This window comes from Lynx canadensis, chromosome A2 (genome assembly GCF_007474595.2).
Source record: "Lynx canadensis isolate LIC74 chromosome A2, mLynCan4.pri.v2, whole genome shotgun sequence".
NCBI lineage: Eukaryota > Metazoa > Chordata > Mammalia > Carnivora > Felidae > Lynx > Lynx canadensis.
The window spans coordinates 44,949,797-44,962,735 of NC_044304.2; the positions used below are offsets into that span (position 1 = coordinate 44,949,797).

Below are 12,939 nucleotides of genomic sequence, written 5' to 3' on the forward strand. Positions count from 1 at the left end.
TGTGGAACAGTGCATATAAAAGGCAATGAAATTTTCTATAAAAATTTTCACATGTGAACACTCTGCCACCTTTTATTCTTTCTCAGAGAGCTCAAATTTGCTTGTAATTTGTCATTTTTTGCTTACAAATAATATAAGTTAACTTTTCAACCTTCTAACTCTATTTATCCAACAAGGTCCTGTCCTAATCAGGATTCCACTTGTGTAAAAAATAGGGTGGTAACCAGAAAAAAAAAAATTATTGTCAGTATTTCAAGCTGTGTTCCTTTCTTAGTTTGATATGGTTACTTCTATGTTAAAATAAAACAAAACTTAAAATCACACACACAAAAAAATCAACAAAACAATAAAATGAATGAAAAAAAAATGATACCCCAGGTAGTTCCCGACCCCAGTGTAAATGATATTTACCAGTGATCTAGCATATGTAATCTTTTTTTAAAGGTATTGTTAATAAATATTCTGTCATTTGTAAAGATACTTGTCTTTTGGGAGCATTTTTCCTGCCTGCCTGTCAGGGAATTTGTTAGCTCACCCTTGTGCTAGTCATAATTTGACATGACAGAGGGACTCCAAAGTCTCTGGCCATGATCCAAAGCTAGGTGACTCAGAGTATCCCTTTGGAATTGACAACCCCGAAGACACCATTTCAAATCCTCTTTGCAAGCAGAGAGGGTCAGAATCCACAAATAAATGTCCTGAAGATCAAACTTGAATATTTCCTCTTGATTACCTAAGTCTTTTGCATATTTAACCTATGGATATCTGTTGTTTTAAGCTTTCCTCAACCCCATAGCCAAAAGGATAAAATCTAAACTTGATCGTTTAAGGCCCTTAATCTAATAACAACTTAACTTTGTACCCAGCTACACTGAGCCCTCACTGGCCCCTGAACACTGCTTGCTTTTGGTCTCACCTCTGTGCCTTTTGATGTATGGCTGACCCCTCCTGACATGCCCTCCCCACCCTTATTTCTCACCCAATTCCTGACTGTCCTAGGGTAGCTCCAGCCCCAGGCGTCTGCGAAGTCTTCCCATACCTCAGCCCTTTAGGATGTCCTTCCTCTGGGTTAGCTACAATCCCTGTCAATACCACTCATTTAGTAATTAATCAGGTACTACTTTTGGAAATCTCTTGTACTGTTATCTTGCATTTTAAGTTAACTCCTGTATGTTACTTAATTTTCCTTGTACTTATGCCTTGTCTTCCCAGCTAGATTGTAAGCTCCTTGAGGGCAGGGACTTTGGTCTTATCTTCCATGTACTCTCCATAGTGCCTAGCACAGTGCCTTGCAATAAATAATCATTGATTAATTGAAGGGGTCTTTGAAGTAGCATTTTGCATCAGTTGCCCGCCTATGTACCCTAGTGACCCAAACAGAGAAGACCGTGTCACTATTTTTGTTAGGTGGTGAAAAGCATTAGAAGGCCTGGCTTCAAACTTTATGCTTTGAAAAAGTCCTGTTATCTCTCCGCTTCATCGTCTGGTAAATGAGGACCTGGATTAGCTGAGTCCACCTGAGCTGAAGGTATTTTAGAAAGTGCTTCATAGACACCTTCACCCACACGTGTCTGATTTCTTTGGCTTCTGTGTTTGTTGTTGCAGGTTGGGTTCACTGTTTGCAAGCAACAGAAAACCACTCTGGCTAAATTGAACAAACAAAAAGGAATGACACCGATTAGGTCACATGAGCCAAGAAAAGGCTGAATGACCAAGCCTTGATGACAATAAGAACCAGGCTATGCTAAGAACCAGACCGCAGCAACTCTGAAAAGTCTATTCCAAGTGCTTTTTTGGGAATAAATTGGATTTGTTTATGAGTTTGATACTACTCTGTTCTATATGCAAATTCCTAGAAGAGTCTGATCTGTCCATTTTGTGTCCCATAGCCAAAGCACCTTGATCACACCAAACCTGCACTCATAGCAAAGTAATAGCTTACTAAAGAAAAATTGAGATGATCGTTCCACAAGATGGGATGATAGATACTGGGAAGATCTAAGCAACACACTTTCTATGCTTAGCTATCCGAGGGGACTTCCCTGGACCCTAGTCCCAAATAATATTCTCTGATGGAGTGTATTACTACTTGAGACAGTGACTGTGAAGCAAGAGCACTAGAAGGGGCCTATTTGCTTTGGTTGTTTAACCTTTTCAAGTGCTTACTTTTACCCTACTCTTACCTTCTTTTTGTGTGTGCAATCTACCTGTGATTTAACTGTGTAAAAGAAAACTCTCTGGCCAGATAAGTGGGTTCTCTCAATGTTCCTGAATTTTTATAGAGCTCCCACACCCTATGTACAAAACAGCATCTTTGCATGGAGGCAGAAGACATGAATGATAAATTTCATTTCTCAGGTGAGCTCAGAATTCTTTCAGCCTGTGGGATGGGGGCTACTATAAGCTTTCTATCTGAAGATAGAATGACTGAGTTTTTCCTACCATCAGATTTTTGGTTATTTACATCCGAGAAGCAATGTTCAATCCTGATTAAACTTTTCCAGTTCTTTCTCACCACCCTGACCTTGTTGCAAAGTATACTCAAAGAACATTGAATGTTGAGTGTTGAATTATAAAAAGTACATAAATAGTACATAATTACCTACGAAAATGTCATGTAATTTTTAAAGTAATTTAATGTAATGCAATCAACCACCAGGTGATTTTTGTGCACTGTATTGGATTATCCATGCCACTATTCTCTTCCATTAACCCAGATAATCAAGAATTGACTGTATTTTCCTGTTGTTACAACTAAAACAGTTCTCTATCCAACCACGGTGATTGGAGGAGCAAGCCTTTTCAAATCAAAGACTTATAGTCGATTTCTAGGCACACCCAAAATTACTCCATCACAAAATGAAAGACACTGGGCCTGACACAGGCAGCTTAATACAGTATATAAGAATACAGATTCTGGAGTCTGACCTCCTGGAATGCATTCTGACAATTGCTATTTATCATGCAGGATAAGGTTTGTAAAGTCCTAAATGCACAGCTCTCTAAACATTAGCAACTATTTTATAGATCAGTTATTGTTCATTTTCTCAAGTGACTTAGTCATAAAAACCAGACAAAAAATATACAGGTTTCCCATAGAGAAAATGTGTTGAGCTCAACATACATGTCCATTATCATCTTGTGTTTAAATATTTTCACATCTTGGGGCGCCTGGGTGGCTCAGTTGGTTAAGCGTCCAGCTTGAGCTCAGGTCATGATCTCACGGTTTGTGAGTTCAAGCCCTGTATCGGGCTCTGTGCTGACAGCTCAGAGCCTGGAGCCTGCTTCGGATTCTGTGTGTGTGTCTCTCTCTCTGCCTCTCCCTCACTCATTCTGTCTCTATCTCTCATAAATAAATAAACTTAAAAAATTTTTTTCAGCATTTTCATGCCTTAAAAATATAAATATTTAAGTATTTAAATAATACAATTAATAAAATTAAGATATTTAATAATATTGATATTTATAAAACAAGTTCGGCAGTAGGGTCCTCATTGAGATGCCAGCTTTTCCACAAAGGCTTCCTCAGTTTCTCCATCTGGTATGGACCTCTTGTTTCTCTGACTTCCAGGGCGCATCATCAGTACCCTCACGTATCTATCATCCCATTAGCTGGTCATTAAATCACTTGCTTCTTCTTCCCACCAGACAGACCATTTTAGGATTAGAGTCTGGTTGTAATTCTTGAGTGGACTTCCCAAGCACCAGGCCCCTATCCCACCATCTCTATCACTAACAAAGCTAGAGGGAGGAGAGTCTCTGACATCACTTCCGGTGATTTGCTCAGCCCCTGCCCTCCTGCCAGGGTGTGAAAGGAGGCCCCTTTCCCCCCTGTGCTAAATGAGCCGTGCAGATCAAACATTCCATTTCCACGACTCCAGTGTAGACTGCAGTACTCACCAGAGATCACAATTTAAACTCCTCTGTCCTTTATCACCAACAGTTATGGTCAATTGTAGATTAGTAGTGCTCTAGCAATATAGAACACACTGAGAGAAAGCTGGGTTTTTGTTTGTTTGTTTGTTTGTTTGTTTGTTTTTTAAGTCAACCGTATAATAGATCTGAGTGTCTGGAATCTTCAAGGCTGAGGTCACTTAATGTGTTAGTCCAGTAGCTGTAAATGGGTCTTTGGCTACATCTTTTTACCAATTGTTACGAACAGCACAAACTGTACCAGGAAATGTGTATGTCCTAGGGTTTTAACTAACAAAGAATAATAGTTTAATTTGTTTTTATAGTTTTGGAAGTTCTCTTCACACTAAGAAGCGGGAGATGCCGGTTTTATTCCTTTTTCATTTATGAAATGGAGGTAAGGAGATGGTACCACCAGCCCAAAGTGACAGAGATGATTAGAAACTCAGGACTAGAATTTAGAACTGTTAATTCAGTTCATCTCGGCACCTAGAAATTAGCCTGTAGTGAGAGAATGAACGAGAGAGAGTTTAAGTTCAACTAGAAACCAGTCAGGACACTGAGTAGGCAAGAGGAACATGGTGAGGTCCAAGCCGGGCACATCCAAGGCTGAGACGTGGGAAGTGAACAAGTCGTGAATGATGAGCAGACTCAGGGCACAGCCATTTGGAGGAGCAGGTCCCTGAAGTGGTTTCGGTGGGTCATTCAGCAAGGGACTAGCAGTCCCCTTCTGGGTTCTAGGCACAAGGGAGTGCTGTGGCAGTCAGAAAGTGAGACCCCATGAGAGCCACAGAATGAAGGAGAGGAAGACACCCGAGGCCAGTGTGAAGTCGCCTGATTTGGAGTCAGACTGTGGGTGGGGAAGCTAAGGGACCAGTACTGGCATTTTGTCACAGTGTGGAAAAACAATGATAATAATAGCTGACAACAATAATACTTCTGGTATGTACCTGTCTCTGTGCAAATCGACCTGCTGGTTTAGTTACTATTTATTCTTCATATTAGACACATGGGGAACAAAGACTAAGAGGTTTAGAGGTGTTTCCCAGGTCACAAAGCTAATAGAGATGCCAGGAATTCAGATGCTGGTTGGTTGACTCCAAAATGTTAGGTACATAGGTAGGTTGATAGGTAGGTGCATGGATGGATAGATATTGGTTCCTCTACGGCAATAAGAAGGAAGTAAAGTGGTGAGCTTCCCAGGAGGTTGTACATGGGCTGTTAAAAAGTGATCAGGGGTCTGAGCCAAGATCCCAGGTATAAGATTCCCTCAGAGAAACGTCATATAGCTCAGCTGTGATTTTTCTGCTCCAAAGTGGTCCAGCTTGGCTATTTTTTTAAGTGTTTATTTATTTTTGAGAGAGAGAGACAGACAGACAGACAGAGAACAAACAGAGAAGGGGCAGAGAGAGAGAGACAGAATCTGAAGTGGGCTCCAGGCTCCAAGCTGACAGCACAGAGCCTGACGCGGGGCTCGAACTCACCAACTGCGAGATCATGACCGGAGTCGAATCAGACGCTTAACTAACTGAGCCTCCCAGGTGCCCCAAACTTGGCTATTTTTCTTTACTGCAAAGGGTGTTTTTTGCTCGTTCGTTGTACTGGACTTTCAAGCGTCCTCAGAGCCATTTTTCAAATAGGCTGTCCTGCAAGTTCATAGTTGCCAGATAAAATACAGAAATCCAAGTTAAACTTGAATTTCAGATAAAAAATTAATAGTTGTATATAGTGTAAGTATGCCCCATGCAAAATTTATATTAAATTCAAATTTAACTGGGCTTCATCTATTTTTATTTGCTACATCTGGCAATCTCATGCAGGGAGTAGGATTCATCCTCATTGAGGTAATTAATTTCTAATGAAAAATTCCAGGATCTGGGGCGCCTGGGTGGCTCAGTCGGTTAAGCGGCCGACTTCGGCTCAGGTCATGATCTTATGGTCTGTGAGTTCGAGCCCCGCGTCGGGCTCTGTGCTGACAGCTCGGAGCCTGGAGCCTGTTTCAGATTCTCTGACCCTCCCCCATTCATGCTCTGTCTCCCTCTGTCTCAAAAATAAATAAACGTTAAAAAAAAATTTTTTAAAAAGAAAAATTCCAGGATCTGACTGTTGCGTTATCAGGTCTCTCAAGGTCCATGGTTCTGAAGTGTGCAGGCAGGGGAATTCCAGAAATGTTTCAAAGAGGTATAAAAATGGGCTTGTCGCCCAGAACACAACCATAGCACAACTTGGGAAAAAGTTATGTGGTTGATGTACCACTTATCACTCTTTAGAACCAAATATCTGAGACCAAATAACCGAGAGTTTGAATTGGCCCAGTTGCTCGTCTTTTATCTGTCAACAATTAAGATGTCGATTGTTTTCTGTGTGTTCAACACTTTTCTGGGCACAGGAAATCCACAGAAAATCAGATTAAGTCTTTCCTCTTCATGATTCATTGGAGGTGATTAAAACACACACTTATTTGAAAATGGTATGAAACATATAAACAGATAAAAGTGTGAACAGAATTCTGGACCCAAGTTTCTTGCAAAACCAACTTGTAACAAGGTTAAGTTCAAACACAACAAATTTTTTCACCACCACCTCCCCTCCCCACCATAGAATGATTTTTATGTGATTAAACATATTTCTCAAATCGATTGCTTTGCTTTAAAATTAAAAAAAAAAAACACACAAGAAAAAGAGAAAAAAAGAAAGAGCACACTCAAATGTAGCATTTTGGATCCATTAAGCTATGTACAGATAAATATTGGCCCACAGTCCAAACCTGGCTCATTGCCTGGTTTTTGTAAATAAAGATTTATTGGAACACAGCCACTCTCATTTATATACTGTCTGTGGTTGCTTTTGTGCTATAATGGCAGAACTGAGTGGTTGCAGCAGAGAACAGATGGCTCTCACAGCTGAAAATATTTACTATATAGATCTTTAAGAAGAAGCTTGCTGACCTTTGAACTATGACGGGGATACTTTATTGTTGATTTCTTTCCAGCAATTGCCCCACCCCCCAGGTTTGTATCTTCTTTCAGTTTGTCACTGACATCTACAGATCATTGCTTTTAATTTTAATGAATGAAACTAATCTAATAACACACTTTCATGGTGAAAAGAATCCACTAGAACTTTAAAACAATACTCATGGGCCACGTGGGCTAGTTTTGTTGCACCTGCCACCCATTTATCGAGGGTAGTGGTACCGGCTACGAGTAGTAGTACAAATGGGTAGTACTGGTTGATGGAATTTCAGCAGGAGCTCCGCAGAGCCCAAGAGATGTCCAGCTGGTGAGGTAGAGAGAGGCATTTCTGGAGCAAAAGCCACACCAACCGTGAGTTCTTACTATTTTATTATTAAGCTTTGATGATAATGTAATTTCTGGCTGTCACCATACAGCTTTAATAAGTGAATCTACCCATTACAGCTCAATGCTCTAGAGCTAAATTGAATATACATAGTTTTCTGTTCTGATACACTTTTAAGAAATGCCCTTTGGGGGCGCCTGGGTGGTGCAGTCGGTTAAGCGTCTGACTTCAGCCAGGTCACGATCTCGCAGTCCGTGAGTTCGAGCCCCGCGTCAGGCTCTGGGCTGATGGCTCAGAGCCTGGAGCCTGTTTCCGATTCTGTGTCTCCCTCTCTCTCTGCCCCTCCCCCGTTCATGCTCTGTCTCTCTCTCTGTCCCAAAAATAAATAAACGTTGAAAAAAAAAAAATTTAAAAAAAAAAAAAAAAAGAAATGCCCTTTGTTTTTCATTGTTCAGCTAAATTCAGCCAATTACAACTCAGTGGTTAAGTACACGGTCAAGACATTGTCCTTGACCTCAGCGTGTTTCCACTTTAAATGAGACAAAAAAATTTCTTTTAAATAATACAGTAAACTGTAAAATAGAATCAACCAGAAGTTCCGTGGGGAATACAGAGATTTTTTTTTTTTTCCTGGTGGCACAGGACTGAGACTTAGAAGATAACTGTTAAGGGGTGCCTGGCTGGCTCAGTCAGTGGAGCACACAGCTCTTGATCTCAGGGTTGTGAGAGTTCAAGCCCCTGTTGGGTGTGGAGATTACTTAAAAATAAAATCTTAAAAAAAAAAAAAAAAAGCATCATCCGATGAAGAAAAAGATTGAAAAGGCTTTTTTTTCCACAAGAGAAAGCTTACACAGAGGGATGGAGGGAAGAGAGAGCATGGTGTTTGTTATGGAGGGCACTCCTTGGGGTTGTGACTGGGGAGCTAGTAAGGAGCTGAGCCCCCTGGGACTCAGCGTTGAAAGGAGCTTTAACTTGAAGGTGATGGAATTATCCGAGGACTTGGGACGGGGGTGAGGTAGGCAGATGTGCCTTTTATGTAGGTTTTTCTAAGAAAGGCAGTCCTGGAGGCCAGGATTTTAGTTGCATTGTAATGGTCCTAGCTGAGAGAAGATAAAGACAATGTTGAGTACAAAGAACAAGAATATTTGGGGGGGGGGGAAATGAGAAAGGTAGTCCTGTTCAATTTGTGGACTTACACAATTCACTGTCATCTGTGTTAAACAGTTCTCATTCTGAAGTGAATTTACATTCTCATATATTACCTAAAACAGAAGAATACTAGAAAAAAATATGATTGTCTTCTGGTTCAGTATAATATTCTTTAAAAAATGGCTTTCAAAAAGTTTGTGTCCTGGAACTTTATTTGCAGGGTGTGGAAGCAGGAATAATGACACAGTCACTGTCACAAAGATCCTTGGGTTAACATGAAGTCCTGTTGTCATCAGGATTTTCACCTTACCTCATGCCACCAAAGATTGTTTTTGGTTCTCTGTTCTCGCTTCTAGACACCTACTTTTTCTTTAACAGATTAGCACCTAAGGCTTATTAATTCTACCAACAGATGGTCCTGACACATACAAGTCTCACCATGAAAACGTTTGGATTTTTAATCAGGATGTTCTTTGCCCATGTGGAATTCTTGCCCAGGCTGCATAAATATCTTGAGGCCTTGAAGCATTTCAATAAGCCTCAGATGGTTGTGCTGTTGGCGCACTGAACTTCCCCTCCAGACTTCCCAGCACTTTCCCTATGCTGCACTCAAAGATTTCCAACTGCCAAAGAAAGACATTGGACTAAAATCCTTCCTGGAAAGGATGTCTTAGAGGAGCAGCGTTTGTTCTGAGCGTGTGACTAAAGGTTTTATAGAAGACAGCTGGCCCTCTATCCTGTCCTGGTGGGAGATGGAAAGAGCCGGGTGCCAATGTCTAATCAACCTGTTGACGAGGGTATTTACTGTTAAGAGAACGTTCACACTCTGATCTGTCTTGACAAGCCTAGTGAAAAGTGTACAGAGCACTCAAAACAGGCCACATCCAAAGCCTAACTTCTTTTACATGGCTCTTTATATGTCACAACTTAGACACATCAGCAAAGAGGAACCTAGGCTACACCAGCCAGATGATCAGGCACATGTGTCTCCTGGTTATTTCCAATCATGTTCTCATTAGACACCCGTCTTCCTCTCCATGATATTCTAGGCCTTGGTGATCTCTGCCAAATATCACTCAGTTCCGACTATGTGCAAGGAACTGTGCCAGGGTTGAAAGAGGGTTTAAGAGGGTCCAATATTCCTAGACACTGCACATAAAATAAGTTGCACATGAGCCCCCATCCTCCTGAAGCACACAGTCTAGTGGGGAGACATCCAAACTGTGAATCGTATAAAGTACAGTGTAATAGCTCCAGCAGAGGGGCAAAAGCCCAGAATGAAAACCCAAGGGCAGGATCAACAAAAGTCTATTTTTGAAGGCTTCATGGAGAAGGAAACATGGGATATGGGTTTCTAAAACATGGGTAGGAGTTCGTAAGCTGAGCAGTGAGAAAGAGGAAGGTCATAGTCCACTGTGGTCTACACTTTGTTGCCCTTGAAACATACCAAGAGTCAGATGGTGGTACTGGCTCAGTACCTCGGTGATGGCTGGCCACTAAGGTCAAAGGAGGCATCTCTGAAGTGAGTACCACACCCAACAATGAAGAACCTGCCAAACTGGGGACAGCGTCCTTCTTCTCTTCCAGCCTCGTAGCATAGGCAGTGGGCATAACCCTAGGTTTCCAGGCTCTAGTTTGAAAGAGATCAGAGAAGGAGCATTAAGCCCAAAAGGGGGCAATTTGGGGCAGGACTTTTCCATCACTTACTCCTTCAACGGTTGGTTTTCAAATTTTGGTATTCATCAGAAATACCCAGTGCTACTGTTTGTGATGTGTGGCTAGGAAACCAGCATCAGCATCACCTGGAAACTTTCTAAACATTTAAAAAAAAATTTTTTAAACATTTATTTATTGAGAGAGAGAGAGAGAGAGAGACAGAGCATGAGCATGGGAGAGGCAGAGAGGAGGAGACACAGAATCTGAAGTAGGCTCCAGGCTGTCAGCACAGAGCCCGGACGCAGGGCTCAAACTCACAAATCTCGAGATCATGACCTAAGCCGAAGTCAGCCACTTAATCGACTGAGCCACCCAGGTGCCCCATCACCTGGGAACTTTCTAGAAATGCAGAACCTCCTACCCCACCCCAGATCTACTCTATCACAAACTGAGGATAGGGCCCAACAATCTGTTTTGATGATGCCTCCAGGTGATTCTAAGGCACTAGCAAGTTTCAGAATGCAGAACCTAAGAATATTCATTAAGAATGCAGGTTCTTGAACACCATTCACAGAGATAGTGTACAAGTCAGGTAATCACACATTTTGCCAGTGATGGCAGCAGCACCTCCATGGGCTATGCCCTCTAGGTCCTACTGCTAAGCAGACTCCAACTTTATTCCAGCAGTCCCCTCTGCATTATTGGGATCACTTGGGCCAGGAATTCAACCTTTCATTATGCATTTTCCTTAGTGACTGCACCTGTAAAAGGAGGCAGTAATACAAACAATGTGGGTTTCTCAGGTTTAGAGATGATGTGTGTAAAGTACCTGGCATAGTTGCTAACACTTGGCCTCTTAGTTCAGGCTGCTACAACCAAGTACCATACTCTGGGTGACTTATAAATAACAAACTTGTTTCTCAGTTCTGCAGACTGGTATTCTCTGTTCAAGGTGCCAGAACGGCAGGGTTCTCAGGAGAGCCCTCCTACTGCTTTCAGAATACCAACTTCTTGTATCTTTACATAGAGGAGAGAAAACTCTCTGGGGTCTCTTAAAAAGGGCACTAATCCCATTCATGAGGGCTTTACCCTCATGACCTAATCACCTCTCAAAGACCCCCCACTTCCTAATACCATCGCACTGGGGTGTATAGTTTCAATATGAATCAGAAGGGGATGGGCATAAACATTCAGTCCATAATACTTGGAAACAGGCAACAACTGACAGCTGTCTTACTGTTCTGCCTGTTGTTCTGGGTCCAACCTGCTGCTAGTTTCAATTGATGGTTACCAAAAGAGCACCCTCTGGAAGTATTTGGTAGTTAGTCAGTGTGCCCCATTATTGAATCCAGTTGACTAAACCAACTCTGGGAGGCATAAATCATCCTACAAGAGGATGTCTAGATTGGGACGTTTGATGGAATGTTTGTAGAATGTCTTTGGAACCTAAAAGGCTAGGACTGATACAGAACTACTTGAACAGCACCCAGGAGTTGCTCTTAAATCTTTGCAAGCAAGCATCTCTTGCAGAAAGTTCATTCTTGATTGAGCAGTCCCCTTCCCAACCCAGTTCTGCCTTTCTCAGTATGTTCTTGAATATCAAGGCTGTCTTCAAGAATACAGTCTCAAACAATATCCTGTTCTCTGTTTTGGTTTGGAGTGATATATTAGCTCTTCATGTTTTTAATGAGTTTGCTTCAAATCATGCTTCCTCAATCATAGCTATAGAATTTGAGATCATGCTTCTCTCCCTCTCCTTCCCCCAATCCCCCAACACACTACTTGAGACAAAAAGTATTCTATAAAACAACAACAACCCACCATGGCTCCCACTTGCTCTAGCTTTAGGAAAGACCATCTCAAATCTAAGTTCATAATTAACTCCAGGCTGGTGCAAAATGCTTTCTTCCTGATATTTTAGTTGAGTATTACCATTGGCAGCTTCAACTGTAAAACCAGCTCTGCCAGTTGACATCAGCCTTAAAAACTGACTCGTGTACAAAAGTTTGAGGTAAGTAATGTAAATCATAAAGACTGGCAGGTGAGGAGTTGGTACCCTGTAGAGTGGGGAGAAAAGACATCGCAGAATGATCAGATTAATCCATCACCCTGAGTGAGCAAGGAGTTTTTGATGAGGCATGTACACTTTTAAAAGATTTGTCTGAGTGTATTGCCTTGCAGCTAAATTGAGTGTTCAGTAAATTCTGAACTCTTCTTAGCCAAGAAACAACAGTTCCCGTTCTTCTTATCGCTGAGGCATGTGAGTGTGAGCTCATTTCGAGAATGCTGCAGTGCCAATCAAAACACAGAATCTTCCAGGGTCTCAAATCCAGGGTCTTCCACATAACTTATGACTTCAATTTCTGTTTCAGTGGAAACAGTTTTCTGGAAAACAAAACATCCTCCCTTAGAGGTCTTTTAGCACATTTTTGGTTCTCTCAAATTTCTTTACAATTGGTTTTGTAAAGTGTATCTTGCTTATAAAAATGGTAAATGTTCACTCAAGAAAATATGGAAAATATAAAGAAAACATCAACTTACTTCCCAAACACAGCCCCATCGTTTCTCTTCAGCCTTTTTTTCTAGGTACAAAGTTATATTAACAGGTAAATGAAGGCAAATGGGTAACTAGCTTTATAAATTGCTTTCTGTGTAATATCATGTGATAATTTAAATTATATATTCTTGGGCTGCACCACTGAATAGATCCGTCACTTTCCATTTATGGTTTGTTGTAGTCCCCTTAAATTTGGATATGTGTTTGTCTAATTTGGGCTATTATGAAGATGTTAATTAGAAACTTTGTGACAGAAACCACCTACAAGAGGTATTTGTCTACGTTGTTTACTCATTCAACACATTTTTAATACTTCCTGTATCCTGGACACGGCTCTGCATTGAGGATGCAGTGACAAAGAGATG

General features: G+C 41.3%; 1 protein-coding gene across 2 annotated transcripts in view; it reads right to left on the bottom strand.

Moving 5' to 3' along the window:
• Window positions 1-11,664: 11,664 nt before the first annotated feature.
• The window catches only part of IL5RA (interleukin 5 receptor subunit alpha), a 35,288-nt gene continuing 34,013 nt past the window's right edge, over window positions 11,665-12,939 (bottom strand). For both annotated transcript variants that reach the window (XM_030307266.1, XM_030307267.1), the window contains one exon: window positions 11,665-12,402. In XM_030307266.1, the coding sequence (XP_030163126.1) occupies window positions 12,316-12,402 (87 nt within the window). In that variant the 3' untranslated portion in view covers window positions 11,665-12,315. The remainder of the gene's footprint in view (window positions 12,403-12,939) is intronic.